Source organism: Lissotriton vulgaris, chromosome 4_1 (assembly GCF_964263255.1).
Source record: "Lissotriton vulgaris chromosome 4_1, aLisVul1.2, whole genome shotgun sequence".
NCBI classification, from domain to species: Eukaryota; Metazoa; Chordata; class Amphibia; order Caudata; family Salamandridae; genus Lissotriton; species Lissotriton vulgaris.
This window is the reverse complement of record NC_141691.1, coordinates 916,153,882-916,175,741: the sequence shown is the minus strand read 5'-3', so window position 1 is coordinate 916,175,741 and position 21,860 is coordinate 916,153,882. Positions and strand designations below refer to the sequence as shown.

At 46.5% G+C, this 21,860-nt stretch overlaps 1 protein-coding gene across 1 annotated transcript in view; it reads right to left on the bottom strand.

Annotated features, from left to right (window-relative positions):
- The window catches only part of LOC147722718 (uncharacterized), a 263,591-nt gene that overhangs the window by 103,672 nt on the left and 138,059 nt on the right, over positions 1 to 21,860 (bottom strand). Inside the window, exon 3 of the mRNA XM_086965192.1 lies at positions 4,486 to 4,664. Coding sequence (XP_086821318.1) covers positions 4,486 to 4,664 — 179 coding nt within the window. The remainder of the gene's footprint in view (positions 1 to 4,485; positions 4,665 to 21,860) is intronic.

Here is a 21,860-nt window from a genome sequence, read left to right as displayed (position 1 = left end):
GCGTTTGGCAGCAGGAGGGGTGACCCGGCCTCGTAGAAGGCACAGTGGTAGAGAGGGATACAGAAGACAGCATTGAAATAGATGTGCCACAACTAAATGAAAATAAGAGAGCATTGGAAGAAGGACAAAGCACAGTGCCAGCTAAAAGATTCAGAAAAGGAGACAAGTGGCCTAGGTTTATCAAAAGACTGAAACTACGTTTAAAGACAATAAATGAGGAACCAGAACACGTGAATGAAATAACAAGTCAAGCTGATCAACCTGTAATACAACCAAGAAGAAGAAGTCCATGATTGAAAAGACTGAATAATAAATACAAAGGCCCTGAATGGACCTATATTGTGTTGGAAGATTTTGAAAACCTGGAAATAAGCGATGAAAGTGATGATGAATTGATTGCCGATCAGACTGACGAAGAAGTGAGACAAACTTGAAAACTTCACAGGGTAAAAAGACTGTGTAAAATTTACAAAGAGGGGTTAAATCTCCCTAGTCAGAAATGGCTGATAGTACTGTTAATGGAAGACCAAAATAAAATTGTTTAAAAACATGCTGTAGAGTATGTGCATGTAGTATAGCAATAGTACTTATAGTATGGATAGGACTGACAATAGCTATTCCTTACATAATGAGACGAGATATGAAGAATGAAACTAATAAGCAACAAACAGTAGATACAGATGAGCTGCAAACAAAGAATACACCTAGAAAAGTAGATACACAAGAAAAAGCACGTATCATTAAACAACAGAAGGTAGAAGCATCAGATGAGGAAGGACTACATTATACTGGAATCAAAAACAGAACTCATTTAAATGTATTTGCAAACCTATTAGTACATTATGTAGAAGCAATGGAAATATACGATTGTTATGTTTGTATGAAATTACCTACTTTGGCTGCCGAAGGTGTGACCTACCACCATTTGCCACTAACATATGGAATTTCATGTAGTGTTTTAGCTAGCTTGCTTTATAAGAAAGGACCCTTGCAGTATTACTATTCTAATTCAGATGTGATATTTTCTGAACTCCCTATATGTAGTAACCTGAATCCTATACATACTAAAAGTGATGTAACACATTATATGAGTGAATATTTTCTAACTATAGGTACAATAGATATAGCTGAAGCACACAAGAATAATTTAACATGCTTATTACAAGAAAAATATATTTTTTTAAATATGGTTGAGAAAAGGAGAGAGAATTTCCAAAGAAAGGCAAACAATAAGAATCAGAAAATTCCTAGATGGGCTGAAAATATAGGGTATACCTTAAATGGCAAGACCCATGCTGCTATGTTGCTGGATTTCTAAAAGAAGGGGAAACTCTGTCTCCACAGAGAAAGAACTAGTTATTATAACAATATATTCATTGGTTCCAGTGAATGTGAACACAATTATAAGGTAATTGGGGGTTGGGGTTTCAAAGATGGAACTGAACCTGTGTTTCCTGGAATTTATTTTATATGTGGAAAAAAGGCATATTACAAATTGCCAGATCACTGGTATGGAAGCTGTTATTTTGGAATAGTTTTCCCAAAGATATATCATGTAGATAAAATCACTGGAAACAATGAAGAAACTAATGGACTAATACGTAGCAAAAGAGCTAGTTTTGGTGAGATAGTAGGTGATATATTTAGTGCATTGATACCTACAGTAGGAGTGGCTCTGGATACACACAGAATCTGCAAATTGTCAACAGTAGTGGATCGGTTATCAACTGACACTGCTGGAGGTTTCTTAATGGTCAATACCGAATTGGTTGCGATCAGATCAATGGTTTTACAAAATCGACGTGCTCTTGATACATTATTGGCAAAAGAGGGCAGAGTCTGGAAATAGCCCTACTAATTTTTGGAATAATGATTTGTTGCAAATATCGTAAACACAAAAAGAGATATACAGTAAATGAAAGAGGAAAGAAAAGAAACTGCAATGAAATGGGACTTGAAGAAATAAATGGGAAAATATATAAGAAAATGAAGACCTAACATATAAATAATTAGAAAATCCAATAAGAAAGTTTGAAGAAATTGAGTTGGGTGAATTGTGAGAAGTTGACATCTGTTTCATTAATTGGTGATGATATAAAATATCATCAAAGAGGGGATTGATGGAGCAAGGATTCGCACGTGAAGCCACTTGCTTGTATTCATGAACCTCGAAATAACGTTAATACACTAATCAACATGTTTGTCTTATTAACATTGCATTACACAGCACAAATGGGTGTCCGAGTGAAGCTTGCTTATGTGTTTAACTAACCGTAATACGCTTGCAACTAAGATGGCTGCTGCTACGCGGGGTATTCTACTGCACATGCATCTGTCATACTCATGTGACATGACGTATTCTTTGCTTTGGAGGGAATATGTCGCTTTCGCGCACTAGAACTAAGATGGCTGTTCTGTGTCCTCACATGTAAGAAGCTTGCAGTGCTGCTTTTGCTAAGCTGTTAGTTCTGCCTAATCCTAACGCTATAGTTAAAAATAAAGTAATGGGTATAGAGTAGAGATACATGGTATACAGTGTATTCATTTATTCTGTGTTCTAAAACTGGTTCTTTCTATTCTTTTATGAAACAATAAATTTGGGCCTGGGAGACGTTGTTACTCTATCTTGAAAATCCTACTGCGCATGACAAGCTCCAGAGAGAAGCTGAAAACATTTGTCATTGAATGGGAGCCAAAGGCAGTCACAACCAAGATGTGGATGGGAAACTGACCCTTAACCCTGCCAGAGGAGGCTAAACTGTGCCCAATGTATTTAATGACAAATTCTCCATTGTTAGGTGGAATATAAATAAATTGGCATGTGAAAAATATTGATGGGCGGGAATGTTAAATTAATATTCAACACTGAGGTGTCAAAATTTGGTGTGGTGTGATGACCTCTCCTTATTCTTTGTCCAGTCAAAATTTGGGATTCTTATACTTGCAACATTGGGGGGTGGTACACTGACCTGGAAAAAGTATAACTAGAGTAGGCTTAGTTAGTTAGTTTGTCTGACTTGTAAGAATAGCTGACCTGTCACTGACCCAACGCACTCAATGGGTGACCAAGAACAGAGAGCTGCGAAGCACTCTGTCAGAAGATTTGCTGACCCAATCGGGGTCCGGGAAGCTGAGGGGCTGGCGAAGCACTTTGTCGGTGAAATTGATAACCCAATCGGGGGTTCTGGCTGTTAGCTGCAGAGAGGGAGTAGCGCAGGCGTTGCAACTGAACTGCGGGTGCCGGTCTTAACCTTTGGGGGTCCTGTCTTGATCCAAATCTGGTTTTCCCCTGTCCTGATCCTAATCTGCACCTTCTGGCCTACTGGCAACTGCAACTTTTGGGGTTCTCCTGACTTTCAACTGACCTGTGGCCAGGGTTGCTCTTCACACCATTCTAGGTAAATATAAAATCTGTGTGGGTTTGTCATTGTATATCTTGTTCCTTCTCTTTACCCTCCCTATACATGAACGTTTTGAATATATATGCTCCCTTTTCTTACCCACCCTATGGTTAAAATCTTCTAGAAAAATTCTTGAATAGCATTTTCCTTTTTCTTACCATTTCTTTGAATAAATACTCAAATAGTTTTTTTATTAGCATGTTCCCTTTTCTCGCCTTCCGTTTGAAAATTGCTAAATTGATTTGATTACTTAGAGTGTTCCCTTTTCTTACCCTCCCATTAAGTAACTGCTCAAATCGTTTGATTATATAGCATGTTCCCTTTTTCTTACCTTCCCTTATTGCTAAATGATCGAAATCAGTTTAATACATCTTTTGCATAGTTAAATTCTGGTTTTTATTTTCATTATTGAGAGTCTTGTGGTGTTTAATGTTTGGTTTATGACCATTTAAGAAATTTAGATAAAGAGTTTAAAACTTTTCCGAATCTGTGGTTATTATATGAGTGCAAATGTTATTTTTCCGATTATGCTAACACCCTGATCCAATAGGTTACAGGTACCAGTGACAAGGATTGGCAAGTCAAAGGTATAGGACCTAATAGGTAAAATAGACTGGTAGTAGAGCGAAGATTACCTGACAAAATGATTGAGTTATTGATTTATGGGCCCAGGTGAGTATGGTAAAATTATAGTCGGGTGACCTGCGGGCTCTATCACCATCATCTATAAGTATAGATCCCAGTAACTTAAACTAAAACTGGACACAGAACCAATCCCTGCAGAGTCAAATTGCACATTGCGGAAAACCTAATCTCCCATTCTGTTATCTCTGCTCACTGACCAGTCCAGGCCACATGCACACGTGACTACAGGAATGAAGAGTATGGGTAGCATAGTTCTATGGTTCGCTGTGCTTAATGCATGGCAAAATGGGAAGGCCACTTGCCACTGAGCATTTTGGATAGCCCACTGATCTGAGATTTGTAAGCAGTCTCAGTTCAGAAGGTACGAATGAAGAAAACTGTTTTATAAAATAATCAAGCTATCATTTGCAAGACAAACAAGTTTAGTGCAGTGGCATACCTCTACTGATGTTTATAAGTGTTGCTGTAGGCTTCATCAACTGAAGTTCTCTGGTTCCAATCAGCTTGTGGGTCTCAGGCGTCAGGGTTACCACAAGCATCACAAAGTCTGATTGGCTCAACAATTCGTCAAGCTTTTCACAGTATGTGGCACCAACAGCCTCTTCCTCTTCTTCTGTCCTGAAATTGAATGGTCACCATTTACAGACTTAGGTGAGTTAAATCAAGTACGTCTTTGTACATTTTCAGTCAGGAAAGAATCACCTAATGTGCAGTTTAAAACAGTGTAGTTTCTTGATCGTTAGAAATGGGGTTTCTGGTTGGCTGGGGCTTGCGCCAAAGCCAGGCAGAAACCACCACTCTAGTCAGGGCAAGGAAGTCACCCGCCAAGATAACCCCTGATCACCCCCTTGGTAGCTTGGCGCAAGCAGTCAGGCTTATCCCGGAGGCAAGGTGTAAAGCGTTTGCGCGCGCACCCAGCAACAAAACCCAAGGCCCACCACAAAAGAAACTCCACACAAGGTTATATATAAAAATAGCCTTCGTATTATACCAAACACATTAGATAATAAACACACAATTTACACTGTGCCAACTGGCACAGGCAGAATTTACAGGGGATTATGTACACAGGGCCGGGCCACATGGACCACTGTCAGGAATAAGCACTTGGTAGAAATAGCATTTTGTAGGAATAGCACATAGGACATAGAATAATTGTAGCACCAAATATTCATTGTAGGACACAACCAGTAACCACTGGTAGAAGGTAAGAACACGCTACGCAACCCTAACCACCTTAGGCAAATATCACGCAGGGAACCATTAACTCACTAGTATAACTATACTAGGTAAAACAACCTCCTAGACATAAAAATACATTTTGAGGGATAGGCAAAAAGCATTGCATAATCAAATTAGGCAAGCAATCACATTTGCACCACAAAGTACACAGAACTGACCCCAGGCCAACCTGGCCTCTCAGGGGCTCACAGGCCCAATGTCCAGAATGTCTGGGCTGGCTGCGCAGGCAGCCATAGGAGATTCGCAAGGGCCTAAACGAAGCAGCTGCCCACTAAGTGCTGGGCAGCTGGGGGACTGAGCCTGGCACCAGCGGGCCTCCTAGCTCTCCTGTGGCTCTCAACAAACAATAGTGCCCAAAACAACGTGGGAGCCACGTGGGCTCTGGACCAACTGTGCCCTAAACACGCGAGAGCCTCGCAGACTCTATATACCAAAATGCGGCCATGTGTTGGAGCCTTGTGGGCTCTAGAGTATCAAAGCAGAGAAGAACCTACCTGGAGGATAATAAGGATGGCCTAGGGTAGGTGCAAAAACTTACATATCACTCTGAACCCAAGAGGATATCTCACAGACACATAGTAAAAGAAGGTTTATCAAAAAACACTTTATTATACATTGTTACAATTCATTTTTTTTCTTTCATTTTCATTAGACATTTTATAGTTACAAATATACAATAAGAAATCAGAATAGATTGGTATAAGTTCTAGACAGGGCCCATATTCTCACAGTTAATATAACCAATACACACACAAACATTCATAATCATTCATACTTCACTTCACGCAGTTGCCACAGATGTACAAGATGGACAAGGGACAGAAGGTATATAGTCCCAAAAAGGTTTTTTGTAGGTTCCAGGAATGGAACAAGCACCGACGCGCGTTTCGGTGTACAGCCGCAGTCGGGCTACACCTTCATCAGGGCGGAGGGAAGTTGGGGCGAGGAGAGGGCCACAGATGACGGAGGGGTATCTTCGATAAACAGATAGAAGTATCGGCGAGCAGGGATATCCTGCTCGCCAAGAAGTCTAGTGCACTAGACTTAGACGAGTGACGCCATCTCTAGGTTGGTGGCGCTGAGGTCACTTTGGGGAGAAGGAAAGGATGTCCGCTCCTCTCATGAACTCCCGGGGGAAAGTTAGTGGTGGGAACAACGTCTCCTATTTATTTGGTAGAGCAGCGTTTCTCCGGGAGTCGGGTCGATCGCTCACAGGGGGCCGGACATCCTTTCCTTCTCCTCAAAGTGACCTCAGCGCCACAAACCTAGAGATGGCGTCACTCGTCTAAAATGTAGTTGGAACCCTACCGAACTAGCAGGAGGCACTGCCCTCAGCACTAATTCTTCTCTCCGGGAACCTCTGAGAGAAACGGGCATCCTTTCCCCTCCTGCTACCTCCTTCCCTAACCTAGGAAGGGTTCTTATACTACAAAATGTACCTATAGTCTAACTTTAAAAGAGTTCCATCCGACCCCTTGGATTTGGAAATTAAACTCTACCAGATACCCTGCAGTCTCATCTTGTGCTGATTACTAAAAAACTCCCAGTGCACTAGACTTCTTGGCGAGCAGGATATCCCCGCTCGCCGATACTTCTATCTGTTTATCGAAGATACCCCTCCGTCATCTGTGGCCCTCTCCTCGCCCCAACTTCCCTCCGCCCTGATGAAGGTGTAGCCCGACTGTGGCTGTACACCGAAACACGCATCGGCGCTTGTTCCATTCCGGGAACCTACAAAATACTTTCTGTCCCTTGTCCATCTTGTACATCTGTGGCAACTGAGTGAAGTGAAGTATGAATGATTATGAAAGTTTGTGTGTTTGTTGGTTATATTAACTGTGAGAATATGGGCCCTGTCTAGAACTTATACCAATCTATTCTGATTTCTTATTGTATATTTATAACTATAAAATGTCTAATGAAAATGAAAGAAAAAAAATGAATTGTAACAATGTATAATAAAGTGTTTTTTGATAAACCTTCTTTTACTATGTGTCTGTGAGATATCCTCTTGGGTTCAGAGTGATATGTAAGTTTTTGGACCTACCCTAGGCCATCCTTATTATCCTCCAGGCAGGTTCTTCTCTGCTTTGATACTCTATTTTGTTCCCCGTCTACCTGCCTTGTATTGATGTGGGGTCCCCCCTTCTTTTGAACTTGTGGACTCTAGAACCAATTCCCCCGTGGCCTTGTAGGCTCTAAACAACAATGTCCACCGGAGCCTCTCGTGGGATCTAAATACTATGATGCCCCCAAACGTGGGAGTCCTCCCTCTGGGGACTCGGAAATAGATAAAGACTGCTGGCGTTGGAGTCCCGCTATGGGGACTCATGAAAAAATGGCCCCCGGAGCCCTCGTGGGCTCTGAATTAAAAAATGCCCTCGTTGGACTGTGCCCCTCTCCGGCACTCCGAACCTGTCTGGAGCTCTCCCCTGCCCGTCAACACTCACCGGGCGGCTGTCTCTCAGTGCTCTTCTCGTCAAGCCTCTGGAGACCGGGGGTTTCGTTAGGGAGCCCGCGAGGCTCCGGATACCTTCCGCCTTGTGGCGCGGCAGCTGCTCTGTCCCTCGCGGCTCCTCTTCTCCCAGTTCCTCCTCTGGGACCGGGACTTCGTGGGGGAGCCGGCGAGGCTCCGGGCTTGTCGGGGAGGAGGTGGGGTGAGCTCCCGTCCTCTTGCCTCTCTTCCTCAGCACAGGAGCGCGGGGTAGGCTCTCGTCCGCTTCCTGTTGGTGCTGGCAGCCCCCCCACGTCCTCGGCGGGGCTGCCTGACTTCCAGTGTAGCCCGGGCTGCGGAGGTGATCTTGATACGGGGTAGGCTACCGTTACAACCGGACGCAATGGCCCTGGCGGGGTAGGCACCCGTCAGAGGTCAAAAGAAAGGGGCAAATACGCGGGGTAGGCTCCCGCTCGGCACTCCATGCAGGGAGGGCACCTGCCAACGATGTATAAAGTACGGCAAATAAAAGGGGTGGCACCTGTGCCACAAATCAGCAGAAAGGGGGGGATCCCCACGCCGGGGAATCCCTCGAAAAAGGGATTGCTGTACCAGCGGCACAACGCGCTAGTTTGAGGGGGAGGCCAGCACTCCCCAGGCACTGGCAGGCCACCCACGCCCCCCAGATCCAGGGAAAAAGTCCAAAAAGAAATGAAGGCAGGGGGGGCAAAGGCTGCGCCCAGGGGCCAGCTCACAGGGCCCTCCAGGCAGGGAGGCAGTCCCCAATGGAGGTCCTCCTGGCGCTCAGCAGCAGCAGTAGGCCCCCCTCAAGTTAGGATCAGCAGGAGAACATTTTGCCAGGGGTAACAGCCCCTTTTTGTATACCCAGAAATCCTTTGTCTCAGGGTGTAGGGTGGGGGAATACAATTCACAGCTGGTTTTGGAGCACTCTGTTGTGCTCAGCCCCTCTCCCCATTCACTGACTAGGCTAGGGACATCAGATGCATCACAGGGGGCGGAGCCAGCATTGTGTAGGGAAAGCCCAGCCCTATTCAGGTCCCAGATGCACTCCTCCCACCCATCTGGCTGTCAATCTCTCTATTCACCACCGGGGAAGACCATCCTGACTTCTGGAGCCAAGCACACCAACCAGCTCCAACCAATCACAAGCCAGACAGTCAATTCAAGTTTACTGCACAGGCAGGCCAACTTCTAGAAGTGGCTCTTCCTCACTAGACATATTAAAGCCGCACACATCATCCCGCAGCATTCAATCTCATGAGTTTGCACATACCAAACTCGACCTTGCACTCCCCACGCATCAGGAACTACCTTGGACACACATATCCCCCATGCATTCCTATGGGAGGGCAGACCAATCTCACACAGGCACTCAAAGTGCGCACACACTTTACACTGGGACACAGTGAAAGTGCACAGAAGCCAAAAACAACCAACACCAAGTCACATACCAAAGCAAAAAGTTTAGGGGTGAACCTGCCAGAAGGGCCAAGTCCAACAATCTAAATGGTTACTTTGTTCCTAAATCACATTCCCCTAAACGTTTGATTAATCTAATCCTTCTGGCTTTGTTATGCCGCTTCCAGAATAAGAAGTGTTGACAAAAAATATTCTTCTCTTTTAAGGACACTTCCCACCTTAGCATTAGTGGGAGCAGAGTTGTAAACCAATCTGTTTAAAAGTCCATTGTCCTATGACCAGGCTTCAGCTAAATAACACAACCCCGTGCCTTTAGGAACTGTTAAGCTCTTTTGAGTGAGTTTCCAACTTATTGTCTTTCTTCCATCAGCAGTACCGATTACCAGTTAACTCTACAATGATGCCCTGCAAAGTGACTTTTAGTAACATGGAAAGAAGGAAAGCAAGAAAAAAAGGAAAGAATGAAGGACGGAAGAAAAGAAAGAAAGAAAGAAAGAAAGAAGTCAGGCAGGAGGGAATATACAACATATGAGCGTTGACCTGACAGATGGCAGTGGCAAACAAGCAATCTCAGCCCATTAAGTATGGAACCTCAGTGAACAGTCCTTGTTTAATTTCCGTATTTACACAGTGCCATAAATTTCAGCTATGCCTTTTTCATTGGTCCAGCATCCAAGTACATAAAGAGCACATATACAGGCCCCATGATGTTGCCGTATGAATATTACAGAATGTTACTGGGCAACGGAAAAAGCAAGAATTGGTAGAGTCAATATTGACTGTGAATCCACTATGACATAGAGAAACCAGCATATAAAGTTGTTGCTTGGATTTAGATGTGAAGGTGAAGCAGGTTATTATATAGTATACAATACTTTCCCACTGATTTTATGCTGCCTACTTTTCAATTTGTGCAGACACTCATAGCTATGATACAGAAACACATTTGACTTCTGGTGCTGGTATTCCACTGATCATTGTTTGGATTCTGTTCGGGCTTATTTAGACTGCCAATTGCGCTTTAAATTATTTCTGCTGATTGCTTGATAGTTTGGCTCACTGTTACTGGAATCTTCCGGTAAAGCTGCACCCCATCAGCGTACTGATGGTTCTTAATTCTCTGGTTGGTTAGGGGCATGTCTAGTGATTTCATAAAGAGGAAGACAGAACCTGGAGGAATCCCACATTGCCACAGAGATACTTAAAGATCTGGAGGCCTTCTCTGAGAAGTTGGCCTGTCCACTAATTAAAGTGGGCACCTTGTACCAGTCCAAACAACCATTATGGTAATTAGGTCAAAGATAACCTCTATTGAAAGCTATCCTAGTGGTAGCTATGGAGAGCAGCCTTCGGGCTAAGTCTTGAAGGATTGTTGGGGGGGCGGAGCTAGCCGGCGTCGATGGCGGACGCGTGAGCCCTCGGCTCCTCGCAAAGCTCCAGAATTATCCTGCTTAAATATCCTTAATGGGCTCGAATTGGCTATAACTTGCCAGGAACCATCTGCTGGCACCCCGGGCACTCCGAAGACCCTTTTGGCTGGCTGCAGAGCGTGAATTCCTGTACATCCTGGGGCATTGTGCCTGGTGGCACGCCTGTGGCGGACTAGGCCGAGAGCAGCGGGCTATCCTGGTGAGGTGGCCGGGCGACGTCACTGTACGTGCGGCCATACCTCCGGCGGCTGTCGCACGCCGAGCAAGCCGCGGCAAGATTGACACGAACACTGATTTGTGAGGCCTTCTACCTTACTGCCCCGCACTGCCCTGGTGGGTGAGGGGACTGGAGAAGCAGCGGAGCGACGAAACACCTAAACTGAGGCACCGCGCCACGTGGTGGGGCGACATTGAACCTGGCGTGGTAACCTGGCTCACGTGCACAGACTACGGGAGGCTGTGCCTTCTCCTCTGAGGCTGCGGAGGGACGTAACACCTGGGACAGCTGAAAAGGGCAGGTCCCTGTCTGGCACCGGACCGTTCTGAAAATTGCGTACGGAGAGGCGTTGTCCGCCATTGTCGCCGCCATTTTTCTACGCATCGGATACCAGACCGCTGGCACTGAAGTATCGTGAACTGTGGTGGACACTTCTTTGCAGGGCACTGCCACGCATCATGAACACAATGGGGAAGACCGAGGCGAACCAGGGGAAGATCTCCTTTGAACGGCGCCGCCCGAAGGGTGCAGAGGCTCCGGCACCGGACTCATCGCCGAAGGGTGCGGCAGCGGCTCCGACCCAGGCTCCGACGGAGCTTCGGGACATGTTGGCAGCCATGGAGAAAGGCATTCAGGAGAGTATTGCGGCGGTGGGCACCAAAATAGACGCTCTGTCGTACAGGATGGACCGTATGGCAGAGCGTGTGGACAAACATGCGGAGCGCCTTGACATGGCGGAGCGTCGGCTCACTGAGGCCGAGGAAGCCCAGATGGAGTGGGACAAGGAGCGCAAGCAATTCGACAGACTCCTGACAGTCATCAGGGACAAGACAGAGGACCTGGAGGCACGTTCCCGCAGATCCAATCTACGCATCACGGGAGTGGCGGAATCCACGCAAACGGGGAAAATGGAACTTTATGTGGAGAAACTACTGAAGGCACTCCTGGGAGAGGAAGTCTTTTCCCCCATGTTCATTGTGGAGCGCGCCCACCGCTCGCTGGGCCCACAGCCCCAGCCTGGCTTGCCACCTCGCCCCATAATCGCGAAACTGCTCAACTATCGCGACCGAGACACTGCCCTGAGAGTGGCGCGAGAGAAGGGCCAACTCCAGCATGAGGGCATGAATATCTCCCTCTACCCGGACTTCACAGCCAAGGTGCAGGAGGAACGGCGGCAGTTCGCGCCCTACAAGAAGCAGCTCAGGACGCTAGGCCTGGACTACGCCATGTTGTACCCGGCCAAACTTCGGATTAATACTGGTGGGAAGTCGTACTTCTTTACTGACCCGAAAGAACTGCATAAGTCCCTTAAGACCTGGATGCGGGAAAGGAAGGAGAACCGGAGTGGCCGGGAAGACGAGGAGGAGGTATCTCTGGAGGAACAGGATTGAACGCCGGCGGCGGGAGGGTTCGACCCTCTACACACGAATCTGATTACGGACCCGGACAATATGGGCACCCCGGCCTCACAATGGCGCCTGATCCACGATTTTGGAAAGGACAACCTGGTTACTCTATGATGCTGGTAAGGGGGTGTGTGCCTGGTGGCAGTATACACTGAGCCGGGGGAGCCGGACAGAGGGGTGCTGAGTGACACTTTTCATCATGCCATGAGCAATGACTCTTGAATGGAGCTGAGAGGGGGGCAGTACTTGCACTATTTTGGAACAGTCGGGGGAGTACTGCATTGGTGCGCTCTGCCCTCGAGCTTTTGGTTGGTGCTGCTCTCTGTGGAGTGGGTGTCGGACTATTTGACACTACACCGATAGGGGGAACATGGGGGGGGAGTGTGGGGTCTGCCTGGCCAGGTTGGGGGAGGTCGGCTGTGGGTGGGTAGCTGTTCTTGGGGTGGGAGTTGGTCTCGGGGTGGGGAGGGGGGGTGTTTGGTTGGGGTTGTTGACGGGGTCTGCCGGTGAAGTGTGTGAATTGAAGTGTTCTGCTGTCCTTGTCTGCGAGCGCCGGAGGGCGCTTATGGGTCGGGGTGCCCTACTGTGTCCTACACTACCCCATCTTCTGGTCCACGATCTGAACCCACTTAGCAATGGCTGATGCAACACCAACTCTGAACGCACACACTCGGAATGGGCTGAATTTAATAACCTGGAATGTGCGGGGTCTGAACGACTTCCGCAAAGTAAGGAAAGTCCTCAGCTACCTTAGCAGACATCACATTGACATAGCTCTACTGCAGGAGACACACCTACCACTCTCCAGCAGAATGCTCAAATCCAGGGGATTGTCAGGTAATACTGTGGCGGCGGGTTTCACTACGCATGCCCGAGGGGTGTTAATTTGGGTCAATCCGAAGTCACAGTTGCGACTCATACCGGTGCACGCAGATCCAGATGGGAGATATGTCCTGGCGAGATGTGTGGGTAAGGGGATGGACATACTAATAGTGAACGTTTATGGTCCTAACTATGACCACCCTGAATTCTATAAGACACTGGCAGCTATTGCAAGAACGCACGCACAGCCTTGGGTACTGTGGGGCGGGGACTTCAACTTTGTGTTTGACCCATCACTGGACCGCTCTGCGGGCCCTGCCCGGAGGCCAGTGGCCTCGGCCACGTACATGGCGGCTGAGATGATTAAATCTGACTTGCTGGATGTCTGGAGGGAAAAGCATCCGAGGGCGGGTGGGTTTACACACTATTCTGCGTTTCACGACGTACACACCAGGATAGACTACTGGCTGGCTACTCCCCCGGTACTTAATAACATTCACACGTGCACAGTCCTCCCACGCACGCTCTCAGATCATGCCCCTATTCTCCTCCACCTTGCAACGCCCAGGAAGGGGATCCCGGCCTTCACATGGCGGTTCCCGCCCTTTGCACTGCTAGACGAGGCCTTCCGGGGGGAACTGGCGGAGGCAATAGAGCAGTTCTTTACTACTAACATAGGCACGGTGGATGACTTCTTTACGGTATGGGAGGCATTTAAGGTATACATCAGGGGGGTGGCGATGTCGAAACATTCGGGTGTGCTGCGATCTATACGCAGGGACCTAACTGCCCTGGAAACGAAGATGGCGGATCTGGAGGCGGAGCAGCTGCGGCTGGGCGGCGAAACGGGAGATGGAGAGATGTCCCGACTCCTGTCTGAGTTTCAGGCGCTGGCGGATAGAGAGGTCCTTTACATGGGCAAATACGCCACGGCGAGACAATATGGGGAGGGTGAGAGGCCAGGAGCGCTCCTGGCACGTATGGCTCGTAACTCCAGACGACCGCTGGTCATAGAAGGTCTGAGAACTCCGGAGGGAGACACGGTGACCGATGAGGAGCAGGTGCTCCAGACATTCAGGAGCTACTATGCGGAACTATACCGAACTAAAACGCGGGGAGCGGAGGGTGAGATGAAGGATTACCTAGACCATATAGCCATGCCGTTCCTCAAGAACTCGGACAGGGAATTCTTAATGGCCCCCTTCCACCAAGACGAAATAGTAGAGGCACTGGCAAGCATGCCCTCGGGCAGTGCGCCGGGCACGGATGGCCTCACGGTTGGGTTTTATAAGGCATTTAAGGACATGCTGTTGCCACACTTGATCACCCTGTTTGATGCCATCTGCGAGAACGGTGAAATGCCGACCACCATGCGCGAGGCGCTACTGATCACCATACCAAAGCCCGGTAAACCCCCCGATCTCTGCGGCTCGTATAGACCCCTCAGTCTACTTAATGTAGACGCCAAAATCTACGCAAAGGTCCTGGCTACTCGCCTGGCCCTGTTGGTGCCCGGGTTGGTCGCCCCGGAGCAGTCCGGTTTTGTCCCGTGCAGGAATTTAACCTACAACATCAGAACAGTGTTAGGCACGATGCAGCACATTAAGCAGGAGAATAGCGCATTGGCGATATTTCTTGACATGGAGAAGGCGTTCGACTCGGTTGAATGGCCCTTCATGGTTCGGGTGTTGCGCAAGTTGGGATTGGGCGAACAGTTCCTTCAGCAGGTCGGCGCGCTGTACCATCGACCCTTCGCTAGGCTCCGCCTGGGTGACAGGGTGACGGACCCGATAGACATTAGCAGGGGTACCCGACAAGGCTGCCCTTTGTCGCCGCTGCTTTACGCACTGGTGGCGGAACCCCTGGCGTGTGCCATGCGGGAGTACCACAGCTTAGAGGGGGTTAGCTTCCCCACATACAAGATAGGGATATCAACCTACGCGGACGACACGCTGTTGTATGTCAGAGAGCCGGAAGTTAATTTGCCTGCGGTCCTTCGCGAGGTGGTCCGCTTCGGCTCGCTCTCGGGCCTGAAAGTAAACTGGGACAAGTCGATTGCGTTCCCGCTCACTCCGGTGACGCGACAATTCGACATGGACTACCCACTGCAATGGACCGCCGACTCAGTTCGCTACTTGGGCATACAACTTCACTCGGACCCGGAAGTGCTCGTTCGAGACAATTATGGGGTGGCCTATAACAACCTAGTGGAGGACGTGGATAAGTGGATTCGCCTCCCACTCTCCCTCTCGGGTAGGATTGCACTTATGAAAATGGTGGTGCTCCCCCGATTTCTGTTCCTCTTCCTGAATTTGCCGGTGGTTTTATCCAAGACCTTCTTCCGACAGCTCACCTCGGTGCTGGTGAAATTAGCTTGGGGGGGAAGCAGCCCAAGGTTAGCTGGAAGACTTTGATTCTACCTTGCGAACTGGGGGGACTGGGAGCACTGGACCTGGAACGGTATTACAGAGTCGCCCAGGCGTCGCACTTATACTCATGGGTGCACGGCGACGCACGGACCCCGCACCTTATACTGGAACGGCTGTTTGCAGATCCGCTCCCTCTACCAGCCACTGTCTGCCTGCCCACGGATCGCACAATTGGTCGGATGGTCTCGTTGAAAGCGACCAATCACGCCTGGAATTGCCTGATGCGCTCACGGGGCTGCACACTGCTTTACTCCCCACTGTTACCGGTGGAATGGGCCCTGTGGCTCGACCCGCTTGGTGAGAAGGGAGTGGTCAAGGCGCTGAGTTCTCTTGGCGTAACCAAACTGGAAGACCTGTTTGAGGGCGGGGTGCTTAAAACCTGGGACCAGCTAGCAGTCGCCGGGGCGGGACACACCCTCTTACAGAAATTCCAATACCACAGGCTCCGCTCGGCCTTTCGTGAACTGCTGGGGCCGGGTTTGGAGGAACCTGTAGAGATCCCGGAACTGACCTACATACTGAAGTCCACCTCCGCGGCGAAACTCATTACACAGCTTAACAAGCTGGGTGTGACACAGCAGTGTCTGCAGCCGTCGAAGGCCAGGGAGGCCTGGCAAGCGGACCTACAATCCCCCATAGACGATGGAATGTGGCGCTACTGCTGCACAAACACGCGCAGGATCTCTCTAAACGGACGGCACCGCTTGGTGCATTTCAAATATTTACAACGAGTGTATTATACCCCGGCTCGCCTCCATCGCTATGGCCTTCGCACCTCACCCGAGTGCGAGCGCTGCTGGACTCCGTCAGCTGATTTCTTCCATTTGGCATGGCTGTGCCCAGGAGTGCAGGTATTTTGGGGGGAGGTCTTTGCGGAACTCGATCAAATGTTAGGGGAGCCGTTGTCTCGTGCCCCGGCCTTGGCGCTACTCGGGTACTCGAAACCGCTAGCCCCGGGACTGCGTCGTCTGGTGGACATGGCGTTGCTCCTTGCAAGGCGGGTGGTGGCGACCTGCTGGATGAGGGGGCCCCTCCCCACCAGGGCTAAATGGCTACGAGACCTGCAGTACTGCTGTACACAGACGGAACTGTATAGCGATCTTCTTCCGCCCAGAAGCAGGCCCAAGAATTTTTGGGACCTCTACAAAGAGTACAAACAGAGAGGCGAGGAGGAAGATACTGACATCGCGGAGGAGGTGGAACTGCAGGATAGAGTGGTAGAGATCGAAGTCAATACTGAGCACGGGGACACGGGGGTGGCGGAAATAGGGAGGCCCCTGGTTGACTGAGGGTAGCTGTGAGAACCAGTAGGCGAGCTGCTGTAGATGGTGGAATAAGGGTAGGTTTCTGGGGGGGACGGGGTGGGGACACGGGATAGGGGCACTTGGGAGGTGGTATAGACGGGATGGGTCAGGCAGACACACAGACACACACTAGCGGGCGGGGGGGGGGAGTTAGTTGGGAGCTGTTTACATATACATGGTACACTAGTCGTTGGATCGCTGACTAGCATGTAGACAATTGATTGCCAGTTGACACATCACTACGGTACACTACCGGCACTGGGAGCCCTCGATTTGAATTGTTGTGCTAATTTCTTCCTACTTTGCCGCCAGGCCTCCGGGATGCTGGCACTAAGGCTGTGTACGTTTAACATCTAACAAGTACTGTGTACCCGGTGTCGATCCCGGCGTTTACTCATGCACATGTGATAAGGCTGGTGCTGTCAATGGCTTTGCTGTCAATAAAGATCTGTTAAATTAAAAAAAAAAAAAAAAAGTCTTGAAGGATTGTTAAGCACCTTGTTTTACAAGAATGCAAACTTAGAGTATTGGTTAAATGAACGGGAAACCACACAGTAGTTATACAAATATGTATTTTATCTATCTCACTCTTGTGTTCTATCCTCATGCAGAGGATACTAAAATCAGATAATACAGTTGCAAAGAATCAAACGTAAGTAGCACAAACACAGTGGGCTCCAGGGGGAGACCGAACCATATACTAAATAAGTGGTATAAGAACCACAACTCAGGACTAGACTTAGTCTAGGAGGTGTAGAATTGCTGAGACCCCAAGGAACCACCCAAGGTGAATGAATAGGGACCCCACGGAGGACGGTGCAGAGTGTGAACACAACCGCCTGCTCTGTACAATGCAATGGGAAAGTCGTGGTTGGAAAATAAGAGGTTAAGGACCCTTCCCCACAGATCACGAAGACAACCCTTAGAACTCAAGAGTTTGAAGAGCCACCCCACCTGTGGTTACATTTGTACCAGAATTACCTATTGTTAAAAAGATTTTACTCTTTCGACTACAAGACAAAATTAACAATCTGATCCATACACACCCCACTCATACACCTGGAACAACTTCAAAGGCAGTGCACTAGTCGTATCACAAAAATGTATTTAGTACAGAACAAGTAATTTAAAAGAGATTTTTTCAATCTCAAATCAAAGCATTTTGATATTAAAAATGAGCATCAGAAATCATCACAACAAAAATAAAAACAGTTAAAAATTCATAATCCTCAAGACATAGAACATGAAATAGCAGCAACATCACAACAATACAAAATACATCATATGGAAGGAAAACATAAATAAGGCAGCAAAAGTTGGTCCTTGCAGTGTTAATCTGTAGAAAACTAAAGACACTGCATGGGACAAAAAATCGGTCACTGTGCTCTTTGTCCTATTTCAGATTTAACAATAGAATTAGTGTTGACGCGTTTCGGTGGATCTATATTGTTCCTGCCACCATCTTCAGGACAAGTAATATAGAAATCCTTCCTCCCTTACATCCTTTATCATTATCTTAATCTCTTTAATCAGCCCTTATACAGCTTCATGTAAGCAGTGTCCAGCTTTATGCCTACTCGGTACACAGCCTTTTGCAGACTCAAAGTATGGCTACATATAAAGTTATACGTGGAACTGTGATTCACCATCCCATGCGGGGTAAAAAAATCAAATTACAAGTATCAGCCACTTGTGAAACTGCAAATGTTATTTATTTACTAAAATGTCTTTGTGGAAAGATTTATGTGGGGAAAACTGAGAGAAAGATTTGTTTGCGCATAAATGAACACAAATCCAATATAAGGACCAAAAATTTGAAGTCTACTGCTGCAACCCACTTTCATGAATTGAAACATAATATTGCGCAGCTAAGGTTCCTCATTTTGGAAGTTGTTGAAAAAATTGAAGGCAAAGATAACAACAAACAACTACTGCGTGGAGAAAACCTTTGGATTAACCATCTACAGGCTTTGAAACCTAATGGTTTGAATGAACGAATAGAATTTTTATGTTACTTGTAAATCTCTTAGATTTGGTACTGAATTGCTCTGTAACTTCTGTAAATTGATGCCTTTATTTAGATTTCCATATATTGTTCAGTATGTTTACATAATTTGCATGTTAGGTGAATTTGACACACTCAGCATTGTTCCTGTATTTGTTATAACATGTTTAGCTGCCATTGTCACTTTGATTCATTTAGTTTCCTCTTTTACTCCTTCAATATGGCCGCCAAATTCTTTTCCAAATCCACGGGCTGTTTAGAATAGTCCATCTACTATTTTTAGTACTCCGCACACATCACACATAAGACGCGGAAGCGCAGTGTCGGTGTCTCAGCCGGTCCCGATCTAAATGAGGAACGCTGTTTAAACTTGCAAAAACTGAACACTTTGCTAAGCTTTCAACATATCTTATGAAGAGCTCACGTTTTGCTACGGAGCGCGACGCCTGTTTTTCGAACGTATTTTTGACTAGTGGTAGCGCTACCAGATGCGTTGTTTACATCCCTTGTGAAAACGCGTAGGTGCATAATCGACGGTTTTTGTTCCCACAGATTCTTCTAAACAGAATTCATTTCATCTAATCTTTCATGGATACGTGAGTAATTTTAGGAGTAATACTGAGAGGCATGGCCACTCACACATTTCACGAGTGTTGATTTTCATTTACACTGAGTCTCACTTGACTTAAATAGCATGCATTTTGAAACTGTTTGAACCTTGTTTTCTTAAATTATAGTTTATTGGTTGCATTATATGTCTATTTTCTTTTAGAATTCACTCCCTGATGAAGAGCAGTTTTATGCTCGAAATGCATTGGAGAATTGATCATGAATTTGTAAAGTTACATGGAATATATTCATTTCTTTTGGAGTGAAGTAAAAATGTGCATTTACTTGAAAAAATAGAAGGAAATAATACATGGATAAAAATGAAATTGAACTTTGATTATCATGAAATTATTGAATGAATAAATTCAATTTGTGAATGAACTTGAAGCTTTTTCTTGATCACTAAAGGAGTGCCCCACTGGGATTTGTAACCAAGCCTTTTGGAAACACACAATCATACATATAAAGTTGGCCTCTTCTATGGTCTTGGTCTCAAACAATTAAAAGACATTTCTCAGTGGGCGATCTGCCCAAGGCTTTGTGGATTAGATATACCAATTTGAATGGGGTTTCCCGAATATAACCACCCTTTCATGGGAATAGCCTCTGTGTTGGCCTAAATGCGCCCGATTATCCTCCAGGTGACAGGGCTCTATTGCTCCTGTATCTCCTCGCACGGATAGCGTGCAGCATCTATGTTTCAGTTTGCCGCCATGTAATCCCAGAGGAACCGGGTGCATAGGCACAAAGTGGCGTTGGAACCCTTGTCGTTCTCTATGGATAATAGTTTACAAATGCCACGTCTTTATTAAAATAACCCAATGCATTTCGGGAAAAAATCCCTTCATCAGGGGTATCTAGAATAAAGAAATTAATATATATCACCATTAGCGTAATTAGTAATTAGTAAACATCAAAATCGATAACAAAACTTCCAAAGTTCATTAGGCTCTGCATTTTGTCTCTTTATCAGTTATACATACTGACTTAATAAACAATTGCATTTAAACCACCAGGGTCATACAACAAACTAAAGCAGCGATCCCCTTTCAAAAATACCCACATCGATATCTGCTCTCCCATATTTATTCAAAGCAACTCTTCAAAGACACTTTTTGTCAGAGGTGCTTTGAATAAATACCGGAGAGGCGTCTTCTTAACGTAGGAAGTTTAATTTGATATTTGAGGCAGCAGATAACGATGTGGGTATTTTTGAAAGGCGATCGCTGCTTTAGTTTGTTGTGTGACCCTGGTGGTTTAAATGCAGTTGTTTATTAAGTCAGTATGTATAACTGATAAAGAGATAACATGCAGAGCCTAATGAACTGTGGAAGTTTTGTTATCGATTTTGATGTGTACTAATTACGGTAATGGTGATATATATTAATTTCTGTATTCTAGATACCCCTGATGAAGGTATTTTTTTCCCAAAATGCATTGGGTAATTTTAATAAAGACGTGACATTTGGAAACTATTATGCCTCCTGTGTTTGCATGAACAACTATGCATTGGACTGGAATGAATAAAATGAATTGATGAAATTTGAAAAAACTAGAGAAAAAGGAAATAGAATAAATTATGGATTAACAGAAGAATAAAAGGTTTGGGGCCCGATGTAGGTGTCCATTTACCGACTGGTAAATGGACATTCCTGATGTAGGTGAGCCATTTTACCGATTCGGTAAATTTACCGAATATGTAAATTTACCGAATCGGTAAAATACCGAATCAGTATTTTTACCGATTCGGTAATTTCCTAATGTAGGTGGGACTCTTCTGAGTCCCACAGGCCAGTCAGATTCGGTATTTTACCATCCAATCCTATTGGATGGTAAAATACCGAATACAGGTGTGCATGCACATGTGTGCATGCACACCAGTGCCATGTGACACACAGACATGCCCTTAGGGCATGTCTGTGTGCCACATGGCACACGTGCCTGAATTCAGGGTGCTAGAGGGTGTCAAAGTGACACCCCCTGCACCCTTGCAAAATTCGGTATTTACCGATTTGGTAAATACCGAATCGGTAATGCCCATTGATTCCTATGGGCTTCAATGCCCATAGGAATCAATGGGCATTACCGATTCTGTATTTACTGAATCGGTAAATACCGATTCCTTCCGATTCGGTAATTTTTAAAATAAAATTACCTACATCTGCCCTTCTCTTTTTGACCACTTCTTAAATACCGATTCGGTATGATTCGGTATTTATGAAGTGGTAAAAAAGATTTACCTACATCGAGCCCTTAGCATTTAATTGATTGGATTCATTCAGTCACACAGCTGTGCAGCTTGAGTTGGGGTACCAAATGAGGCCCTCACTTGTTCTGCTGTAGCCAGGTAACCCATTTTATACCCACAGGAAAGGGTTGGACAGATTCTAGGGACCCTCCTAGGGGAGGGACAGGACAGAGGGGTGGCTACACCATGTCCTTACACTTTTAGTTACACTTTTCCTTACATTTACCG